Genomic DNA, 23,511 nt, shown 5'->3' with positions numbered 1-23,511 from the left:
AGTGTTAGAAAAGCCAAAACTTAATAGGAGTTGAGACTTGCAAAGGATATTAAGGGCAAAAATAAGAGCTTCTGCTACATTAGTTGAAAAAGGCTGAACAAGTAAAATGTGGGACCGTTGCTGAATGAAGCAGATGTTTTAGTGACAGCAGACACAGATCAGGCTCATGTATTCAGTGCCTTCTTTGCCTTAGTCTTTACCAACAAACTATCCTGTTCCTCTATGCTTAGGACAAGGGTTCAAAGAGAACCATTGTGTTGTATCTCAAATTCTTAATCATAATAAATATATTTCTTCTGCAAAACACAGCTAAAATATTGAGTAAGTGCTGACCCAAGCTTGTGTCTGCATAACATGGTGCAGAGCTGTATGGACTTACCTGCCAGGCTTCCTGTGCAGTATAGTCTCTTTTATTTGGCTTGGCTTATGGGTAGGCTTATTGGCAAAATTTATTAACTGGGAGTCAGTGCTGCAGGACTGGGATTCATGAGCACCTGATCTGACTTATGCCTTGCTAGCTTGAATGTCTGTACTGCTCCCATCTACTGTCCCTGTTCTGTAGTTAGCATAGAACAGCCATGGCAAATCTGCTTGTTGCATGAAGGCATAGTGAGTGAAAGGGTTGCCTTTTTTTTTTTTTTTTTCCTAATTAATTAAGGATGAAGCTGGTGTCTCAATGATAGTCTTAGGAGAGATGAAGCAGACAGTTCCAGCCTCTCTATCACAGAAATCCAACACAAGTTCCTCACTCCAATCAGCTGTGCAGCTAAAGGCTGAAACAGTGAATCCTTCCTGTGCACAGAGCTTGCTTCTGGGTGACTTTAATTCACTATCTGAAAAAAGAGCAGATGGAGTTCACTTTTCTTCAGTGTTTTGACCAGTTTCAATTTAGACATGCGTTGCCTGATACTGTGAGTGAAGCAAAGCACATAGTCAAATCCCAGGCAGGGCTTGATCCTGCAGCAAAGCATTTCTTCTTTTTCACCTCCTCCCAGCTCTAAGCTTCCTCCTAATGAACAGGAGAATGGCCTATTGATGACTGTCAGTATTAAGGACACCCCAGGCTTATCTCAGCCAATGGTCCCAGGATGGCCAAACAGTTCCAGAAAAGCAAGCATATTCCAGCAGCTTACTCTGGGCTTGATCTTAGAAAAGATATTATCTTTCTTCAAGAAACTTAGCCTTGAATGAGTCGTAAATTCCTTATCCATTAATGATTCTAAAACCGAATGAGTTTAGCTTATTGAGTTTATTACGGTACATCCTAACAGGTGGAATTCTGCTTGATGTTGGGGAATGTCAGCTTCCCAGTAAGGGGATAACACAGGAAGGGTACATTGTGCTACGTGAACTTGTTTGCCCAAACACTCTCATAACGTAGTAGGGGAAACATGAAAAGAAATGTGATCCCGCCCCTGCACTCACAGGTCTGAAAAGTTGCCTGGATGGTGGGCAGCAACAAGGGAAATTTACTGCTGGTAGCAGCAAATTGTTATCCAGATAAACAAGTAGTTAGAGAAACTGGTTTAGTAGAGTGATTCTGAGTTACAGAGTCTCCTGGGAGGCTTCTGGGTTGGTCATTGCTCAGAAATGAGTTTGGAATCAAACTACCAACTAGCTAAATGAGTCAAACTACCAACTAGCTAAATGTTTTGGAGGATTTTCCTTTTGAGGGCCAAGCTGGGTAAGTGTGACTGTTGTCTGATTGCTTCTACATTGTGTATATAGCAGCAGATGGGAGACCTGCAGCTAATCCTTTGCATCACTACCTGATGGAACTGCCTTCTTGTCTGGCTTTGAAGTGACCTTCCTCATATTGCCAGAGGAACACTATGCACAACTGGTGTTTAGAGTGACTTACAAGGTACATTTAGTGCCTGTGACTAATGCCTCGCATTCTCTTCAGCCTCCAGATATCTCTCCCTCCTTTTCTGTGTCAAATTGGAAAGAAGATGTGGAGGTCTCTTGCAGAGGAATTTCTCCTGACATCTTCTGCTGTGAGGAAAGGCAAGATTTTTAAGCAGCGTGAAGTAAGTCTAAGAAAAAGCTAGTTCTGAAGGCAAAATAATTGTATGTCAGCAGCACCCTGGACTTCAGAACGGTCCTGGAAATGCTTTAGAAAATGCCATGTGAGTGTGGGCTCTTCTACCACATGAACAAAACTGCTTCTTTTTATTAAAAATATACCAACATCTGATCCATTGTGGGCATAGTGCCATGGAAAACTCGGGAGTCAGGCCCTGACAGCAAAGCCTCTTACTGCTGGTCATTTGTGAAGAGTCTTACTGAAGTATGTGATTAAGTTGCTCAACTACATGCAGTTCTGAGCTCTTAGAGGGTAAAGAACATTCTATGGCTGTTGATGTTAAGCTGCTTATTATGTTGCGAAGGAACAGGTGATTTTAGCATTAAACATCAAATATCACTGACTACTGAGTTAGGGCATTTGCATGTTTCTAGAATCACTTGTTAAACCAGCAGTGTGCATTGGTATAAATGAATCTGAATGTGTCTGTTTACAGCCTACAGTAATGGTGCTTCCTTTATACAGTTCTCTTTGTGCTAGACTTTTCTATGTAGCTGCCTTTGGGGGGTCATCAGAAGCTAGAAGTGCTCCATTTATTCTCAAATTGCATAAAAGCTGCTCAGAGTTGCCTGCAGAGGAACATCAGTGCCAGTGCTAAGTTAATTCCTAACACTTTAGACCAGCCTGATGGATTGATGGAGTGGAAGGAAAGATAAGTGAGTCCTCTTCTGCATATCAGGCAATATAATTGTACAGTCACAAGCAAGGAGGGTAACAACTTTTCATCTAACTTTGAAATTGGCCATGCTTTGGATGGAAGATGGGATCAAATGACCTCCAGAGATCCCTTACAACCTTAATTATTCTGTGATTCTAACAAAGGAAGGATTTTTTTCAAGAGAAACAGGAAATGTGTCCCTCCAGGTCTGAAGTCTCCAGGGAAAGTATTGGGACTTCCTGTGCAGGTCAAAGATAAGTGGACTTTGTGAAGCTCATCGGTAGTTAATATACCGGTGAGTTTACTGTTTCTGGCATTAGTGAAGTCATGTTCACCTCTGCATACTCTACTTTTGTCCAACCACCCTAAATTGCACATAAAAATAAAATACATATTCACTATTGGCTGAATGCCACCTACAGACCTGAACTGATTTCAGGGCCACCGTTAGCTCACTCAGCAATAGTTACTCTTCCTTAACCCAGGGAAGTGAAAGCTGAGCTGAGCCCTTTTAGTCTGCTTTTCCTACAAGGGATGAAGCACGAGGGGTTATTATATATACAGAAAGTGCCAGGCACATTCTGTGGCACTTTTATTTTCTCTTCTTGAGAAATTCACAGACAAAGTAGATGGTAACTTGACACTCTGAATCATTCCACTCGCCTGTACTGAGCATTTCCACACAGTCCTCACGCCCATTTGGGTCGTTTGGTTCCCCTTCCTTCCAATTACTGTAGTTCTGCAGTGAGGTGTTGTCTGCATACACAAACTGTCCTTCTTTTTCCATGTCATTCATCCCAATGAATGCTCGGAAGAGGCCGCTTTTGGAGATGTAGTCAGCAATCAGGGCATTAGTTGCTTCATCTTTAGGCATTGCTAGTGTTCCTCCTCTATCCCTGCAGTGGATCAAGGCTTCTCTGTAATTCTTCTCTTCTTTGACAATGTAATAGAATTTCTCATCTGTTTCTCTGATGCCTGCTATAACTTTAGAGGGAAAAAACATTGCTCAATGGCATTTCAACATATATGAAGATGCTTCTGTTCCAATATCACAATGAGGTGATTTCTACCCTGGAATTAATCAAAGGGAGAGAGGAAAAAATGTTCCCGCAACTGAACTTGCAATGAACAATGATGACTGGATCAAAGGCTAATGCTGCTAATGGGAGTGATGAACGTCTTACACAAGTTAGGACAAGAGCTCTTCAGTCCTAGCTGGCATGCATCTCCTGAGACACTTTAGTACTAGATATCACTGAAGTAAAAGTGATTGGACAGGGCATGCTAAATGGACAATTAGCTGGGTCTAATTCTCAACCACCTCAGTTGCTTTACTTTTTGTTGAATATAGATTTTAAAAAGTGCTCTGGGATGGAAATACAGGATTATGAATAGCTTTCAGGTCCTTTCCATATAGAAAGAAGTCAGTGTTTATAAAATGTGATTGCTAGAATGAGAGATGAGAGCCATGTTCTCAGAGCTGCTGTAGCCACTTAGTGTGCATTGATTACAAAGGGAGCTATGGAGGCTCAGCAGCTTTAAAAGCCAAACTTATCAAGCATTATCTATCCTGGTGAATTAAACAGTGCCAAGGAGCATTCCTGGGTACTGGAAGTTGATTGTCCCTGCTTCTAGATTGCTGGAATGGTCCCAGACACAGATTTGGCCTGGGGCAACTAATGCTTTCCATAACAATTTAGGACCTACCCTTGGCACAGTTTAGGAGCTAGCAGAGGCCAGAGACCATTCCTGATGATGTGACCATTCAGTTTTGTAGGATTTAATAATACAGATGAGGTCTACACTATGTCAGTTGCCCACAGTGCCAGAGAACGGTCCCAGACATTTAATTTACTCACAGAGACCTAATCCTAGAAGTAATGCCCTTTCAAAGAGCGATGTGATGTGGAGCCCTTTCAAAAAGCTTTGCWGTACCAGGACATTTCCTTCTTTCCTTTCAGTAAGGGCAGTTTACACTGTCCAGCTGAAAGCACTGCTTGCAAATGTGACTCCTTATAACCCATGTTTTTGGGGTTTTGGTATCTCCCTTATTACAGTAAAAACTAATGCTTGCCCTGAGGGGAACGCTAGGACTACCATACATGCAGCCCTCCTGTGCAGTAGAGAGGTCAAAAGATTCTTATCACCTTTTCTGGCACTTTGAGCAGCTTGGCACAAACTTTTTCCTTTTGTTGCCTGAGAGGTGACTGAACCTGAAGGTGAGCCGTGCTCATAGATTTAGCAACCTGTACCATGTGCTTTTCATGATTCTTCCTATCATTCTATTGATCATTTCTATATTGTTTTTACTTTTATTCATCTGCTGCATGTGTCCTTGCAGAGACAGGAATTTGTTTGCTGTGTGTTTTGAGAGTGCCTCATATGATTTGGCCCTTTTCCTGGCACTGCTGTAAAACAGCAGTGATAGAGGAATAGCAATGATAAACATGACAGGAGCAAATAAAACACGTTAAGGACGTGGTGATGCTTACCATTCTTTACAAACTTGATGGATGTGTTAAGCCGAGCGACATTGATATTCAGTTGTCCAACAACTCTGCGGTATCTTCCACAGTCACAGACTGTGCCTGATGCAATACAAAGGACAGAGAATTCCTCTATTTAGAAGTATATATGTGTGTGTGTAGAGGATCAGCTGTAATCCACTTTCAAACCTTCTAAAGACTTGGTGTCAACTTGTGGAGARCTAGTCTCACCCTACCTTATTGGCCATACTTTTGTAGACCAAAGCACTCAATATGTTACCTCTATACACTCCCTTGTTAACTTGCTTTAAACATCCCTAAGTTTGAAAATGCAAATGAAAGAGTCATAGTTTGCCATCTTCCATCCGCCCATATCACTGTAGGATTTATACATCCTCTGCCCCTGTCATCACTAATTCCATCGAGTTGAGATGTGATTTTCATTGTGATCTGAATGCTCAAAGTCTATCTCCAAAACTGTAAACACCATTGATTCTTCAGCCTCCTGAAGGAAACAGCAGCATTTGTGAAATGTGGAACTGCTGTTTGCTCAGTAAAACTGAGTAAGTGTGASTGTGCACAGAGGCAGGAGTGGAAAATCTTTGGGAGAGAGACCATGTTAGTGAAGTGCTGCATACAGCTGTGGTAGAGCAGAAATAATTTACACCAACTCAGATAATCAATAGCTTTCAAGTGCTGAAGGCTAAGTTGTATTTTTGTTGGTAAACTGAAATTTGATTTGGTATAGATTTTGTTTGTTCCTGTTCTCAGAGAGAGAGGAAATTGTTGATGGTTTCCCATTCCAGAACCAAGCTGGCATTGCCCATGAAGTGTGTTAAAAATGATTATAGCTGTACATTCAAAGTGGAAAAACATTTAAGGTTATTAGCAGACTACAGCTTATGCTCTATGTAAAAAAAMCATATTCTTTTGTCCTCTTCCTGCTATTAGGAGTTTAGCTCTTCATTCCTTTGATGTTCAGAAACTTTCTTCTACTTTCCAATATAAATGTGTTGCTGATCTATTTGTACATGTTAGTTTTTATGTTATCGGTCATTGTCCATTAATTTCCTTAACTCTTTTCCATCTTGTGTGTATTTTGGTGTATTCATAACCATCAGTCATGTCCCTACACAGTGTCTATTTTGCCAAACAAAGCTTTTCCAGTCTCCTTCTCTTTGTTTCATCTATTCTGAGGTTTATCCACTTTGTAGGCGTCAGAATTTTGTAAAGATCAAATTCAAACAACCAACTCTGAGATCAAAGAATCAGCAGACTCAACCATTTTGAAGAGAAAGATGCATAACATACCTGCTTTTCCCTTTTTTCCAGGCACCCCTGATAAGCCTTTGGCTCCTTTGTCACCTGGATAAAAAAGAAAATATATTCTCAGATCTCAGATTGTGTACATGTCAGGAAAACATATTCGAAACACCTGCTTAATAATATACTAATGGTCTGCATCTGGTAGAAAGCTCTGATGTACTGTACTAGCAGATGTGCCAAGTCAAACATCCCATGATTAATTCTGGTGAATGGAAATAAGCAGAACCCTTTAATAGCTAACCCACTGATAAAGCAAGCATTTTGCGTGTTGCTGGTTCCTGGTACCACTTACTTTAAATATAAGCTACACAATGATCCTGGAAGGCAGAAGACACTCAAGAAACCTGTGGGAGGGGAGAYCTAGTTTTTTCCATTGCCTGGCAGGACAGAGCCTTTCGTGGATTCAATAGCTCCATGTCGGGATTAGGCACAAGATGAGGCTGATGTACGCTAAGCCACTGAATTCATGTGTGCAACAGAGTGAGCATGCAGGCAGCAATTAACACCTGCATAATGGGATTAAGAAGCGTTAGCATTACATTTCAGAGTTCAGGACATTACACTTAATGGAAATATGGTTTATTTTCATCCAGCTGCTTTCCTCTTGTTCTGTAAATCATGAAAATGATGAGAGTACTTCTTCAGATGTGCTAAAAGGCACCTTTTTAAAAAATTTCAGCTGTAATTTTGATCAGGAAATGCCCTGACTTTCCTGAGTGAAAGTTCCTTTTTTTCTCCAGATAAAAAGTAAAAAGAAATAAGGAAAAATATTCCAACTGGAAGGGAGTGATGAAGTATACAGTCAGCTTGCCAGAGAGATTAATTTACTTAAAGACTCAGAGCTTTGGTTTACTTAAAGATAAGCAACTTGTGGTAATCTTAAATTCTAGTCTCCTTTGCTGATTGAAGAAACTTGGGAGATAACTATCTGTGTCTTCAGTTGTCTAGGAACTTTTGAAAATTGGTCCCTCAGGCCAAATTCTTTTGTTCTTTGATCCTGAGGCTGCTAGAGGCCGTCCAGGTTTTGCTAGAATACAATGACTTGAGAAGCTCTCAGGAGAGGTTGCTCTACCCACTCACTGTATTTCTGGGTTGATGTGCTGGTTAGAGACCSCAGAGTTCCTCTTAGGTTGGTGGAATCCCTGCTGAGCTTTCAAGGCAGGTTGCTGGCCGGAGGAATGGTTCTTCTTGTGTCGTTCTTTGGAGTATCTAAGGGGAGGGTCTGTGTCTCTTCTCAGGCTACTAGGGCAATAATTTCATGGCATTATTATCCAGGCAGGGCCAGAATCTACCTTGATTTGCAAGGAAGAGTTGCCCTGCTTACGTTCTCTTAAAAATCTTTAAATCATTTCTCTTCCTAGGTGTTGTGTGTGTCGCTTGCTCACATCTCCCACACCAATGCAGCTGACAAAGTGTGGCATCCCAAACAGCGACAGAATATTGATTTAGGGCCTTCAGTATCAGAAGCAGAGACACAAATTTGCCTTTCTCTTTTAGAGCTCTCAGAGGATTTGTGCTACTTACTTCACAAGGGGCAAATTTCTCTCTTTTTCTCTTTTATCATCCAAGAGGATTGGTTTATTAAGTCATGTAGCAAATTATTTTAGCCAAATAAGTCTGATATATGCCAGATAGGAAGTAAATCATAAACATGTCAGTTATCACTGGTCACCAATTTTTACTCATTAGTTTATGTGGAGAGCATGGATCACAGCCATTATTTGATATTACTCCATACCTGGAAGTCTCACAAAACGCATGCTTAATTTAAGGAAAAAAAAAAAAAAAAAAAAAAAGGAAAAGAAAAAAAAGGAAAAGAAAAAAAAATCCAAAACTAGAACTTACCCTTTCCGCCAATTGGGCCAATTTTGCCAATCATTCCCTGATCACCAATATCCCCCACAGTTCCTTTGTTTCCTGAGAGAAGAAATGCAAGGAAAAGGGTGGGGATGGTATCCATCATTTCTTTCCCAAGACACTTCTTAGCTCTCTACTGTTGATATTTTTCCTGAGCTTTGCCTGTCCAAATGCTAGTCATTGACACAAGTATGCTATGTAAGTGTACATGGTACGAGGAATAGYGTGGTATTAGGCATAAGCCAGTATCGTGGGTAGATGCTAACAAAAATGATGCACCCATTTCTTCCCTGTTCCTGTAGCTCTGGTTTCATATTTATTCCCTCTCCTTTTTACTGGTGTTTGTTGGAGCTTAGAGGGAGACAGTTCAGGAATAAACCCACAAAGAATGAATTACTATTTTGATGAAGTTAGCCATCTGTTGGGGTAGCAGCCTGAGCTGGATTGCTGAGGGGTCTCCATGAAAACTGTTGCTGGCACAAGGAAAACAGCAGGGATCCATAGTCAGCAATTGCATCCATTCTACTGGCAGCTTTCCCCTTCGCATTTTGCTGAGTTTCTTTCAGTGCTGAACCCACACCAGGCATGAATTTATTGCGTCCTAAGTGTGGTRCCTAGGGTACAAGCTGTAACTACTGTAACTTTAGGAAGGTTTGCTAACTGGAGCTCCCTTTGCTCCGACCCGACCTATGAAGGTGTTGCCATCAGCCACTGTGTTATAGGTATCCTCACTCTTTTAGCAGGGAACAGGAATGTGGCTGTAATGTCAGAAAACAAATGACATTTGCAATGACCTTGTGYAGACAGTTTTCTAGTTCTCCTTATCTCTCCTCCAAAGACCCTCCTTTGCTCTTATATGTAAGTGGTTGCTTGCCTAGTGCTGCAAAGCTTAAATAACTGGAGTTTTAAGGATGGTTTAGAAGGATAGTTCAGCTCTGTCCTACAGTAGAATAAAACAGTAGGACATTGCAAAGCACTGTTTAAAAGCCCAGAAACACCATATTTCTTACAGGAAATACAAAGTAAAACTATTAGTGAGTATTCAGAAACTGATCTTACTTCACAGCTAAACTATTCTTTTTTTTTTCTTTTTTTCTCTCTTTCTTTGTACCATGGGCAAAAGTCCTTGATGATTTCTCGAGGTAAAGTCCTCATGGCTTTAGTGGGAGTCCTTCTCAAAGCAGGACTACAAATAAGGAGGTGCTAACTTTGCTCTATGCACCTTCCCAGTTCTCAGAGCACCAAGATAATAAATGACTTTTTGATTTATCAGTGGTTTATATTCTGAAGTAGCTGGCTAATTATGATATCCCAATTTAGGGAGTTTTGGTTTGCACACCAACATTGAACGCCACTTTGTAAATGGTTTGTTATCTGATCTCCTTTTATCTAATCTCTTTAAGATAGGAGGCAAAGTCACATGAATGTATATAGAAGTGAAAAATGTTTACATTATAACAATAGTAAGAGGATGGTTTTAAAGGTTCTGTTCAAGTAAAGTCTTTCCTAATTTGTCTTAAAATATTGGACTACTGTCAATTAAGAAGGAACACAGGTATGCATTAACATTAAGCTCTAATGATAAATGAAATTCTTGAGTTACGGCATGCAGACAAGGTTGACATGATAATGTCTGGTGTGTCAGAAGGCTCTGCTCAGCTCATTATGTAGATGTGGGGTATATTTAATAGTGTCAAGTCCTGAGAAAACTTAGGCCCTTTGTTCCCAGTGCAGCTGCTGTTTATCAGAGGAACTTTCTTTCTCAGTGTATGCCTCAGCTTGCTTATCTGCAAAATAGGGACAGCTGAGACTGGATTTTGTTGAGCATCTTGATAGATTGCTAAGAACTCTCAAAATTCAGTTTCACCTAAAGGATCATTTCACATATGGAATAGTAGTCTTCCTGGTTATACATGTGATCTGGGCAGCTGATCAGTCTTCTGTATCTCAGTTGTGATTGCCACTTGGGAAAGCAGCAGTAAAAGTACTGGTTTATTACATGAGTATTTAAATTTATTGCCAGCTGTAGCTGTCTTCCATACCAGAAGAAATTACACTAAATTCTCAGGAGCATTGTCAGGTTCACTAATTAATGTTTGGCAAGTGTTGTGAAGTTAATTGGTGCAACAGGAATAAAAAGTATTAAACATCACTCTTTTTATGTACTGGTGCAGTTGTTGTGTACATTGTTATTCACATACCACTGATAGTCAACAAACCATCATAAATACCTTTTGGTCCTTTTGGTCCAACTTTTCCTTGTCTTCCTACTTCTCCTCTATCTCCTTTTTCACCTTCGTCCCCTTCCAAAAAAAAAAAAAAAAAAAAGCATCATGGTACGTTTCACACAGCGCAGTAAATGCAACTATACATCCTCAGAAAGAGAAGTTCACATTTTTTTTTCCATTGATTTCTTTTTATTATACATTGAAGACACAGTAGCCATGAAATATATTTCCAGAGAAGAGCTGATGAATCTGGCCATCATGAGGAAAAACTGCAAACCTTCTCTTTTGGAGAGGCTGTTCCAACAGAAGGATTACACACCTTATGTGTAACATCAAGTTCTATTCCTACTCTTTAAGCCCTGTTAGTTGTATAGCACATAAATAAGCAAGTCTTTCTCTAGTTGGAAACCTAAACTCATACAGGAGAAATACCAAGGAATGCAATAGGAATTTATTAATTGCTCCTAGTGAGTCTATATTCAAGGTATGTGGAAGCTACAGTGATGGGAGGAGTATAAATATGTGGTAATAGATCTTAACATAGACGTTAGCACTTAGTATTTCAGAAATCTTGCCTTCAATTTTTGATATATATTACTATATTTATGTGTTAATGTGAAAAGCATGTTTTGCAATTATGCCAATATTTTATTTTGAAATTTGCATGCACAGAATATCTGCAAGAGGTTAAGTTCRTTGCATTTATTACAGTAGTGCAGAGAGTCCCACAAATGAGATCAAGGTCCTATTACACAGGTTATTGTATATAACTATAATAAGAGAGAGCCTCTTACTGAATGGCTTACAGTATAAAGGATCAAGACAGCAAATAGTAATTGGAAAGAAATGTTACATCCTTTCTTAGAGAGCAATTTAGCTTGAGGTTATGCAGGAAATCTGAGACACAACTGGAGCTGGTTTTCTTATTTTCTGATTTTTAGTCATGAGGCAAATCTTAGGAACATTTTTCCTCTTTTTTTGGACAAACATGGGGTGGTGCTGCACCAAACAACCATCTGTGAATACAGGCAGCTGTCAAAAGCCACTCTCTGTATTCCCTGCCATTCTCTGCAAAAAGACTTGCAGCTTGAGGGGAAGCAGTGCCACACTCCCCATCCCAGTCCAGGATCTTACATGTGAGTTGCAGCCTATTGTATCTAATGCCTGCAGCCCAGAATGGAGAAGAGGCTGCAGTTCAGGGCCTGGGGACCAAGGGAGGGAAGTCTGTCTGAATGTCTACATGACAAGCATTACATGACAAGACTGAGTGCCTGGTAGAGGGTCTCCAGCCCTGGCTGGGGGTGTTCAGGGAGCTGCTGACTGCTGAGGGGGACTGCTGCCCAAGTAGCCACTTACAGCCACACAGGAGCAGTGGTGAAAGGTTACTGCAGCCAAGGGCAACATCGAGGACCACTCATGAAGAGCAATTCTGCCCTGCACAKATTAGTCTTGTGCCTTTCAAGCCCACTTATATGTTTGCCCCCTRTAATACCCTATGGTAAAGAGTTCAGTGGTTTAACTGTGTACTGGGAGAGAAAGTCACTTTCCTTGGTTGCTTTCAGACTGATGGTTTCATTGAGTGTCCCCTCACTCTTGTAAAACAGACTGCCCACACATTCCTAATTTATTTTCTTTTCCAACAGGTAGGGCTGTTTTATGGGGTGATGAGAAGTGGTGCACATTAATTGCAATATATAAAAYGTAGTAGTAGCTGTTTTGCTCCTCGATACTCATGGACTCATGCAGACTGAGTTGAGTCTGTCCCTGTACATCAAAACAGACACTAGCTTTAGGGCTCTCCTATGGAGGGCAGACTCACTCCACTGGTCAGGATGGTCTCAGGGGGTGGTGGTGAATAGTCCTAACTGAGGAATGTAAAGGGCTGTACTTCAGTCTGAGTTAGAGGGAGGAAGTGTTTGCTARAGGGAAGGACAAGAAGACTTTCTGAGGAAACATGACATCTGCTGTGTGTGCTTGTTCACTCAGGCACTTTATTTTTAATGCTAGCTGAAGCACAGGATGAAGTAGGAAGAGAAAAGGTTATAAGCAGCCAACAAAAGAACATTTAAACATCTTTTTATTTTCACTGATTCTTCAAAGATACTTGATAAAGACAGTATATATCTTTTGAAAAGCCACACTCCTTAAAAATCCAGATGGAGCTATTGGTCTGAACTTTAAGGTCATGAAAAGATACGTACATGTACCGAGGTTATTTTATAGAGGTCATCAAATAGGAGGCACCCAGAGAATTTACAGGTTAATTTTGCTGTTAACYTCAGTGCTAACATTTATGACTGAGAAACCAAGGTATTGTTCTTTCCAAGCCCATCTGTGAGACCTTGAAAAAACTGTAATAATTAGTTATCAGTAGTTTGGAAATCTGGAAAAGATTCTCTGAGGCTGACAAAGAACTTGTAAAACTAAACTCCAAAAGAAAGTTAAGGGCTGATGTGGTCATGGTCTGCAAGCCTGTGCAAGGGGAAGAAGTTTGTGATAATAGAAAGAAAGCAAGACACAATTTAAAGGCTGGAAAATGACATTGGATGARTTCTGATTAGAAAAGTAGTACTGGGATATTTAACAACTGGAACGTGCTCTCTGGCAGGAGAGGGAGATGCAGGAGGCTCTTCTTCACTTCCAAGCTTTACTGGTGAGATTAATTCCTTTATACAAGACATGCTATAATTCTGGTTTTGATGTAGGAACTGTTGAGGTAGTTTCTTTGGCCTGTGTCACGTAGGAGCAAAACAAATTCCTGCAAACTTCCAAGTCATGAAGGGGTCTGTCACCCTGGCAAAATCCATATTGCATCTGTCAGGCTAACTAGACACATCTGCRTGGCTTTCAGACTGCTTTATAGGGTTAAGGGCTCTAGAGAGACTGTTGTTTTCTGTAGGGGGCTCTATGCGAAAACGATGCTTTGTTTATAAGACACATTGCRCAGACAATTAGTCTGAGAACTAGAGCCCTGGAAAGATTATCAGTATACCACTAGATGCAGCTGTGATTACTACTAGAGATGTATTTTTCCCCCAATCTCAGATACAACATTAAAAGCTGCATTAAAAGAGTCATTAAAAGCTGCAGTGCTTTTTTCTCTAGGAATCTTTAGAGCAAGCTTTTCACACATGAGGCTGCCAGAGATTTAGCTTGATTCCTGTGTATGAGCCATTAGACTKAGAGCTGATAAACGGGGTAAAAGATGTGGGAAAATCCTTTGAGAGACTAGAGAGTGTCTCAACTTCTATTGATAATACCTGATGTATAGTGTCAGGGACCTATGTTTAGTGCCTCTAAAAGCYTGAAGGAGAAGGAAGTAAGTTCTATGACCCATTCTGTCTTCATGTAAAGCAGCCTACCACTCTATAGCCTACCTACCACTATGCCTTCGTTCCCCTACCTGGGAAAGGAGTAAAAACATAATAATATGGCTATCTGTAAAAGGAGAAAGAAGATCCTGTTCTTCCCATTTTGCCTCTGAAATGGGTAAACCATTACAAAGCAAGGATAGAAGCAAACAGTATTATTTAGTGGTACCATTTCGTTGTTAATTTAAGACTGGATTAACTCCAGTGTTTGATAATACGGTGTTAATAATTATATGTCYGTTGTGTTCCCCATTAGCTGTTGTGTGTAGAAATCTCAAATTTTGSCAAAAAGTATGAACTGTTGGGTTATGCTCCCCCCTTGTGGTTGCACATTAATTTACAACGAGGTAGGAAGGATTGCAGGAGGTTTACTGTTTGTTTTGGGCAGGGGTTAAGTTGGCTTTGTCTCTAATTTATAATAAGCACCTCTCCCTTCCTCTTGGGGCTTCATGTGGACAAGCTATCCCACTGTATTAGCCACTTCTTTGTAATCTGGCAAAAAATTGAGTCTAAATCCTGGCAGTACTTTGGATTGAGCTTGGAAATTTTGTGCCACTGTGCTTTGTACAACATGATTTGTTCTATAGCAAAAAAAACCCTCAGATCCCTGACATAATGAGCTTAGAGCATATACCCMGAGTTTAAACTCTCCTTTGTGCTGCTGACTATTTGAGGAAGTGACAGGTTTAGTTTTATCCTAATTAGCTGATTATCACTTTAAAATGTGGTTGCAAGGGAACCAGATAAGGCAGTGCACTGGCACCTGAAGCACGGATGAAGCAGTTGGAGCTGGTAGCTGAAGAATAGCCATGTCGGCTCTTGTAAGTATTCTCTCAYGTTGATTCACTTCTTCTGTGTCACAGATTTAAAATATCAGACTATTAAAGTGAAGACACAGAACAATAAATTACTAGACTCTTTRAGCTTAGTAGGACTGTGCAAGACAGAAGGAAAGCAAAAGCCATGAACAGTAAATGACTTTCACTGTCATTTGAACATTTTAATTGTAAGTGAGAGGGGGAAAAAACTAAGCCTTTCCTCCTCCTGTAAAAAAACTTAGGAAAAYGGTGAAGATATAATAATCAATAGGATTTTTAGGCCATTGAAAGGGTCTCTGCTGCTTTAGGAGTTCCATTAAACTATATAATGTTAAGTAGTTACCTTTAGTAAGAATTTAATTAGTAAGAATTTAGTAACCTTCAAGTGGCTTGTATTTCCCTGGTGAATCTTTTGCTGGCAATTTATCTGGCTTGTATTCATGAATGAAGGAAGTTATCAGGTTAAATTTTTCACGTATGTTTAGTGACTCCCTGAGTCTTGTAGTTAAGCGCTAACCYCAGTTCTTGGAGAATCAGCATGTAATCCCTGGGGTTTACAGTGTCCACACTTACCTGTAGAAGCAGGCTTGCATCTGGATGAGAGCAAGTCTGCAAGTTGTATAAAGACTAAAGCCAGGAGGAGACTCCTAACTCTGGGTTTATGTATTCTTTTTCCTCTGAAAGCATGAAAAATGCCCAGTCTTTTCATTCAGAGCTCTACTTAGAGACTTCCTGGTTCTACCCATGATTTTATTGATGCAGTTCTCTAGGTGAGCTGACAAAGTTGTATCCTCAGGTTAGGTCCCAATCCTGTCTCCTGATCAAAAATACCACAGAAAAATTAGTGCTCTCCAAGGCTGTCTTTCACAGTGAATCAGCTAAATTGTTCCCTCTGAAACGACAGACAGACAAAGGCTATTTGTCTTTCGTGAGACTCCTTMCAATATGCAGTATGGTTGGACTGTCTCAAGTTTAGCTCCCTGCACTGTGTTCACCTCTATCCCAGCCGGCTCTGCACACACCACAACCCTGTATGCCTTCCTCCACACTCTAGGGCATACTCAGTCTTTGTAATGATAAAAATGTCACTTTTGGTGGGCTGCAGCACAGCCTTCCACCTGCATCAGATACTTGAAATGAAAGATCCCATGACTAAGAAATGATAAAAAATACCTTGAGAAGACCTGTAGCCAAGTGCAATGGGAGCATGACCAGTATGCTTTATGGAGGGAGAGGGGACTAACCTTGATYGGTATGGACATGCCATTTTGCACTAAATGTCTTGGAGGCCAAGGATCACACCCTGGAGTAGATGCATTTAGTATTCCAGATGTAGTCCATCGCCCACCACAGTCATTGTACTGAATCTGTTATGCAGTGTTGCCCTGTGATCATGTATTAGGCTGTTCTGCTCAGCTTCGTGCAGCTTTCTCTTTCTTCCCCAGARAGGGTAACACCCTTCTACACAAGTAGGATTTGGGATGTTCAGGGGAAGATTCTTCAGTTTTTCATCATAGTATTTCCTTCTTTCTGTCACATGTCTTTCTCTCAATATGGCTATCACTTCAGGACATCTTCCAAGGAGGGCAGTTTACATGATGGCTCCCTTCTGACCACTTGCTACATGGAGGGCCCTGGTTGCTTTAGTTTAAGGTGGGTGGTCAGGTTTCATGATTTTCTAAAAGACACTGGTGTCCCTATTGCAGGGATGTTCTCTGCTGAAGCAGTCATAGAGTTGAGGTCTTGCTAAGTTTCTTAGATGAAGCTACCCTTACTCAGAAGATAATGCATAAAAGGACTGACCAGAAGGACAGGTGCCCTCCAGGGAAAGATGTGCAGAACAGAAGTTGGTAAAATACCCCAGGCATTGCCAAAACTTCCCTGTGCTTGGCTATGTGAATCAGGACAGACAGAGAAGTGGCATGTACATTGCAGGTTACTAGAAAGCCTTTGTGTGCCAGAGGTAGTTGATCTACACTGCATTTYCCTGATATTTCTCAAAATGAGAATAGCATTACTATTTGGGACTTATGGAGCTGCGATTGATAACCACCATAGCTCCTTCAAACCAGAATTTCTAATCTGRGCTTTTCACTGCTCCATGGCAGCTGCCTACACAGTGAATATGTTGACAAGAGCTATGTTCTGTGCTCAYAGTACTGCTTAGGCAACTACAGACCCTCCCCATCTCCACAGACAGAACGTGAAGAGTTCAGAKGGTGCAGCCTTTCCCGAGTGTTAAAATAAAGGGAGAAGGATATGTGCGTAATTCTGAAGCTTTAAGAGTCCTCCAGGAGCAACTGAAAACCTTGTGCTCCTAGAGAAGCTCTGCAGATAGCCACAGGATTAGCCCGCAACTACTAGGCTTTAAGCACACCTTAYGTCTTCAGTATGCAGCGTACAGGCGCTAAGTAACCCTGAGCACACTGTGAAACTTTGCAGCGCTCGGGCACATACAGTCGCTATTGAGAGATTTAGGCACTAGAGGGAGCTGCTGATTCCAAGAAATAAACAGTCTAGTTTGTCTTTCCGARGTACAGGCATGTCACAATTACGTCAAGAAAGCCTCAAGACTTTGTCTATTTTCACTTTCAGTGTTTTTCAGAATTTCCAGTAGGGATTGTTGTTTTCAAGCTATGTATGACTAGTTAGGACAGGAATTCTTGTCCTGTCTTGGAGTGAAATGACGTCTGCCTAGAGCTGTTCTGATACAATGGCCTCTTCCCCATCCTTCTTCTACCCACCAGTCCCCAGCACTGGTCTGCAAACTTCCCTCCCGCTGTACACAGTTTTGAACACTCTTATTACCCTGTGTTGAATAAATTTAACTCACAAAACAGAAAAATAATAAGGCAGATAAACATTTTTAGGTGAACTGAATTGGCTCAGTGAAAGGTCTAGTAACATGAAAGGTGGAGGTAGGAGGTCAGAGGGGAGGAGACAAAGGAGAAGTTGGACCTCTGCTTTTGGCAGAAAGCTGACAGACCAGTTCAGCTGTAGTGTATACATTCACCCATAGCTAGCTACTCTTCCCAGACAGGCTGCAGGGGACATGCAGTGCTCCACAAATTGTACCATGAGAAGCAGAAGCTTTCTTTGTAAGTTCTTGGACACATGCTGTCTTTCTTCACCCAGCCCCAAGTCAGACAATGGGCACTGTCGCCTCCCATGATGAAAGGGAAAGAATCATCCAGAATAAATTGGATTCTCTACTCACTTTTCCACTTTCCACTTATAAATATCCATTGATTTTGGTAAAAATACCCTCATCTTCTGTTTCATTCCATTAATCAGACCCTAGTATGCAGTGTATTCAGTGAAGCTCTGCTGACTTATGTCATTTGAGAATGTGGTCCTTTTTGGATGAATGGGACATATATTATGTCCATAATAACACAGAAATAATTTAAATATTGGCCGTGATTCTCCTTTCACTTGAGCTGCCCTGATGTATTTTTCTGCTATTATGACATTATCTCAAAGACCCATGGGTTACTGCGGCTCAAGCAGGGAATCAAACCAACAATGATATGAAATACAGGCCCATTATATTTTGAATTTATGTTTTTAAGTGCCTACRTATATGCATATAGCTCAGACTGATAAACTTCAAAAACTGAATATATGCTAAAATATATGAAATCTAAAATACATGAAAACCAGAATTATGTGTTGAAATTAAAGGACTCTTCAGATCAAACATGAGGCGCTAAGAGGGGAGCTTAGTTATAGGTTTGAACAGCCTATAGGATGTGGTAAGGCATTTTATATTTTCGGAAGGAAATGCGGATAGCAGCATATCTGGTTTCTGAGAGAGTCTGAGATTTTCCAGGATTGGAATTGTGTAAGCACAATTAAAGCTGAGAGAAGGACAGCTATACTGGAGACCACAATAAATGCTATTTTGAGGCGCCAGCCAATGTCATAGAGTTTATAAGCATCATTTGTCAGAAATAATAATAAGGAAATGCTTTACAACTGAATTACTGTGGGGAAACTCCCAGTATTCTTCAGATTTCATTTCATTCTCACCTTGGATCTGATTCAAGGCCTTTCAAGTTCTTGTGTCTGGATTTCAAAGGAAATTAATTGGGACCTGGGACAGCTGAAAAGATCTAGAGCCAGTCTTCTGAAACCCTGAGCTCCCATAAATCCGCAAGAAACCAACTATATCTTGTTCTGCATGTCCATGGACTCAGCTCCCACTGCTTCCCATCATTGCCTCTCTTCTGCTTCTAATAGGAGTTGAGAAGTCAAAGTTTTGGGCTCTCTGCTTATTTCTGCCCTYCCACTGAGGCATAATGATTTACTCCAGCCTGGTCAGATCCTAGTCTCATTTATGTCAGCTTTACAGCAGGTTAGGCAAAGCTGAACTCACTGCCTCAAGGCTGGGGCTGGGCCATTCCCCACTGTGGTGGAGGAGGAAGTGAAAAAAGGGCAGAGCTGGGATGGAGCCAAAGGGAAAGCCTTGGAGAGCAAGGCCAGCTCTTTCCACTGCTGCCAGAGGACTGGTGCTTTTGGTCTCGCAGCTTCAGCTGCCTCCTTAATTCCTCTCTCATCAATAGCCAACCTATCTGCAGGCTGAGGAGGGTGGAAAGTAAGTGATGGGGCCGTGACTAATTTTGCTTGCCCAAGCTCTTGGCTGCCCTAAGAAATTCGTTGTTTTGTTTATGCTTGATCTGGTTCTGTTTGTACTGAAGGAGTCGGCCAAGTACAGAATTTGGCCTTTATTGTCCTAGTTACTCAGCTGTGGATAAGCATTACTTAACATGACTTTTCAGACATCCTGTGCGAAAGTGCTCTAGCTAAAACCAACCTGTTCATAAATATCTCAGGTCAGACACCAAAAATCACTAGTTACAAATACTGAAAAGCTGTTTTGGTCCAAAGAACAGACTTTTTATAGAGCTATGTCTTTTAGGCTGTAGTGGAGGCATGTTTCCTAGAGAATTTCTGTAAGGGTTCTAGAAGATGCCTCACAGATTTCTATGTTTAACTTCTATATAATCATGTTTGCTGTGTAACTCAAAAGCTTTCTCAAGATGACTGGACAAGGCAGCCATTGCACTAGGTCTATGTTCATTAAAAAGATTGCCCTTGTTTTGAAAAGTAAGCTGAGCATGACTTAGAAAACTGGGAGAGGAGTACCAGCTTTTGYTTTTTTCTAATTCCTTCTGTTTTGTTTTCCTGGAGCACATGTATACAAAATTTCATTGCATAATTCTTTAAAACTAGACTTCAACTTGCATTTACTTGCACTAGTGGTTGGAAAGCATCAGATGGAGGGAACTGCAACATGCTTGGTTTGTATCACTCATAACCACCAGAGGTCAGACTTTAACTCCTATTAATTTGTAATACTAAACAACTTTCATTCAGACTGGCTAATATCATAGAAACTGGAAGTGCAAAAGATATAGAGGATGTTTGCTCCTTTAATTCCTCCTGTCCTGGCACACTGTATCCTTCCAGAGAATTTTCATGTCTATAAAGGCCTCTGATTTTGCCTCATGTGATTTGAGAGCTGCTAGGCCTGTCACGACTGGTATGGAGGCTTTCCTGATATTTGGCCTAGAATCAYCCTTCCTTTCCATCCCATCACTCATGTTATACTTCTCTTGTGGAGCCTCTGGTATGAGTATAAAAAAAAGAATATATTTTTTAAGGGGAARGATTTGGCTTAGGCTAATTAAGTTAGACAAGTTATACATGGCTGGTGTGAGCAGTGACCAGTTTTCAGGACTTTTTGAGCAGGTGATTTTGATAGGGAGCATCCAGAAATGTCAAGTTCTTGTTCTTATAGCAACTAGGAATGCCTAGATGATGGAGTAATGTAACTTCCATGAGTGAAAGAAACATAGGCTTATGAGGTTTGAGTTTCTCTGAACACCTCCACTTCTCCCTCAGCTTTCCCTTCTGCATTGCACTGTATGAAGGGAACAGCAGTACAGCTGCTGCATTGGACTGGAGTCAGTCCCACTTGTAGCTCACAAACTGCATCTAGCTCATGGGACAATTTTTCCCACCACAACCTTGCACTGGGATAGTAGGTGAGTGGGGAAAGGAGTTATATACAATGTAGGAAGTTTTACAGCTATTGAATACCTTTTAATCCCTTGCACTCCTAGGTGCTTAGTCCCATTAGGGACTCCCATGTCCATGTGGAAGGAGGAAGTTGCCAAGACAGGAATCTGACCTGCAGTGATGGAAAAAGCTGACCAGCCTACTGTGAGAGCCCAGCTCTTCCATCTCGTGAGATCACCACTGTGTTCTGCCATAGCTGAAGATGCTGAGCAGATGGAAGTGATGAAACTTGTGCAGGGTGGGTAAAATCTTGTTTTCTGAACAATAGTGGATGAATGAATACCACAGATGTAGCACCGAAAATAAAATTYGCAGCAGTAGAAGTCATGAAATTGTTCCTTGTCAGGATTAAAGTCTGAGCAGTGAAGTTTGCCTGTGGCTGTGGTGTGGTCCTAGGCTGRGTATCATGTATCCTAAGTACTAAGGCACAGGACAGATAGAGGAAAACTGTCAGCAGGAGACTTTCTTCTGCCATATTAGTCAACATCCTTGACTACAAGGGATGTTGGAGGAATAACAGGGTTGTTCACACACCCAGCTTATTCTGTCTTTAGTTGCTCAGTTGACTGGCAATCAAAACTACCAGTGCTATTGACAGTCACTTACAAGTCTCCTGGATGAACTCAGATCAGTTAGGAACTGAAATGATGCTATGAATTCATATCATCATATCATACCAAGTAGTTGTGGGGACCCTGCCAAAGTACTGTTTGGTTTTGCTCATCTTTTGGTGTCAACCAGGAGACAATAGAACTGATAATGGCTAAATTCAAACTTTCTCAGTGGAACACCTGCGAAGAGCAACAATGTCTAACCTTTAAATGCTCCCTATCCCAGCTAGACCACAGAAAGCAGCTGGAGTCCTAACTAGTCTTGTGTTGTCACGAGACTGCCTCATTAGCCCTGTGACTTGTTAAACACAATTTTGTCAAACTTTCATCTCCAGCTTTCCATTATTCAGATACTAACTAAACAAACTCCCACTAGCAGTAATGATCTCCCTTGGGGATCATTACATCTCTCTCTGCATTTATGCTGCAGCAGCAAAAGTTTAAGCTTGGATCGTAATCATAAAGAAATTAACTTGCTGATTAAAAATGATCCTTTAAGCAGTGTGTGTTTGAATAATCCATCAAAAAACAATTGAGTCTGTAGCAGTACTTTGACTTGATAATCTCTTTCCTGTTTAAAATTTAAATAAATTGCATTTTTTACTCAGTTTTTAGCCTATAGAAAAATACAATGAATTACTAAAAAGAAATACRTATTTTGAAGTGCAGTAGTCATGGTCTGGAATATATATTTTATATCTGTCACTGCAAGATAGATTTGTATGTCAAGGACCTAGTTCTTGGCTGATGTGCTCCCCCAGGCAGTTCCACTGACATTAGTTGTGTTACACAAAAAAGTTAATGCAGAAAATTTGGTTTCAGGTATTTGAAAAGTGTTCTGAAGATAAAAGAACTGCATAGGCAAGAGCTGATCTAATTCTTGTTGAGGTCTGTAGTGAAAGTCCTGTTTAATTCAGCAATAGCTACTGGATCAGGTCTGATAAATGCAGCAGAGCTCTATATACAAGTAAACATTTGGAAATAATGACAGTACAATCATTTTAAATATTGCATACATCTCCCTATCTGTAGATCCAAAGTGAAACATGAACATTTTATAGTAGGTGCTTAGTTTTAGGCAGATCCTCTCAATTTCTGACTGCTAACTGTACTCGTGATAAATATAAGAAGAATTATGTGGCTGGAGAATGATGCAGAAGGATATCTCTAACTTAGGTGAGAATCTATGAGACTGTTCCTGAAACTAAAGAAAACAAATTCAAGTCTCCTTGCTGCATCACTTTCCCCTCATCTCAGTTTCACTTTTCTAGATGTTTGTACAGTCTGCAGTGATTTAGATTTTTCATCCCCAGCCAATGCCACAAACCCTCTATGTCTCTATTTAAAAAAATCAACCTTCATCAGTACTGGTCTCAGCATTAACAACCTGATATTCCTCACCTTTTGGTCCAGGTAATATAGTGTGTGTCGAGCAGACGTCTGTTGTAGGTCGATTGTCAACATCAAAACCAAAAATCTGAACTTGAAAAATAAAAAGCACTACTAGGCTCCCATATTTCCTTAGCTGTTGTTCTTTCTTGCTGCTCATCCTTGCAGCTTCTCAGGAAATGCCTTTCGTTGTTACRGTCTTAACAAATGCAGCCGATACAAAAATAAATGCTCTACTAACTGAAGCAGTGCAAAGAATTGGGAGTTACATGCTACAACAGCTAAATAAAGTGAAGGAGAAAGTTTGACAATGCCCTAGTTATTTCTGTCCTGCACATTATCCAGGATATTTATTTAACAGTGACAGCTGTTTATTCCAGTTTATCTCTTATCTGTGAGATGTTTAGCTGCTTTTGCCATGGAAAATTTCTTCAATATATGAAGATATCTCTTTTGTCATTTTTTTTTCCTTTCAGCATAGACTCCTTTATACACAACTTTGTGCTTACTCAAGAGACAAAAGACTTCGATATTGTAACCATGTGAGTACTAATTACTTATAGGATACTTGTGGCTGGTTCTGTGCTAAAAGAGTAA

At 40.6% G+C, this 23,511-nt stretch overlaps 1 protein-coding gene across 2 annotated transcripts; it reads right to left on the bottom strand.

Moving 5' to 3' along the window:
* Nucleotides 1–1,657: 1,657 nt before the first annotated feature.
* COLEC10 (collectin subfamily member 10) lies at nt 1,658–23,180 on the bottom strand. 2 transcript variants are annotated; one of them, XM_085312137.1, is made up of 6 exons: nt 22,927–23,180; nt 10,645–10,716; nt 8,402–8,473; nt 6,542–6,595; nt 5,237–5,332; nt 1,658–3,728 (listed from the first exon to the last, which is right to left on the bottom strand). In XM_085312137.1, exons 1-6 carry the CDS (start codon nt 23,072–23,074, stop codon nt 3,337–3,339), a joined length of 834 nt encoding a protein of 277 aa, XP_085168263.1. In that variant the 5' UTR covers nt 23,075–23,180; the 3' UTR covers nt 1,658–3,336. The 2 variants fall into 2 exon arrangements, with proteins under 2 accessions (XP_085168263.1, XP_085168348.1); XM_085312222.1 differs by lacking the exon at nt 8,402–8,473.
* Between the last annotated feature and the right edge of the window lie 331 nt (nt 23,181–23,511).

Source organism: Rhea americana, unplaced genomic scaffold (genome assembly GCF_003343005.1).
Source record: "Rhea americana isolate MKP2758 unplaced genomic scaffold, rheAme1 scaffold_0, whole genome shotgun sequence".
NCBI classification, from domain to species: domain Eukaryota; kingdom Metazoa; phylum Chordata; class Aves; order Rheiformes; family Rheidae; genus Rhea; species Rhea americana.
This window is presented reverse-complemented; position numbering and strand designations above follow the sequence as displayed.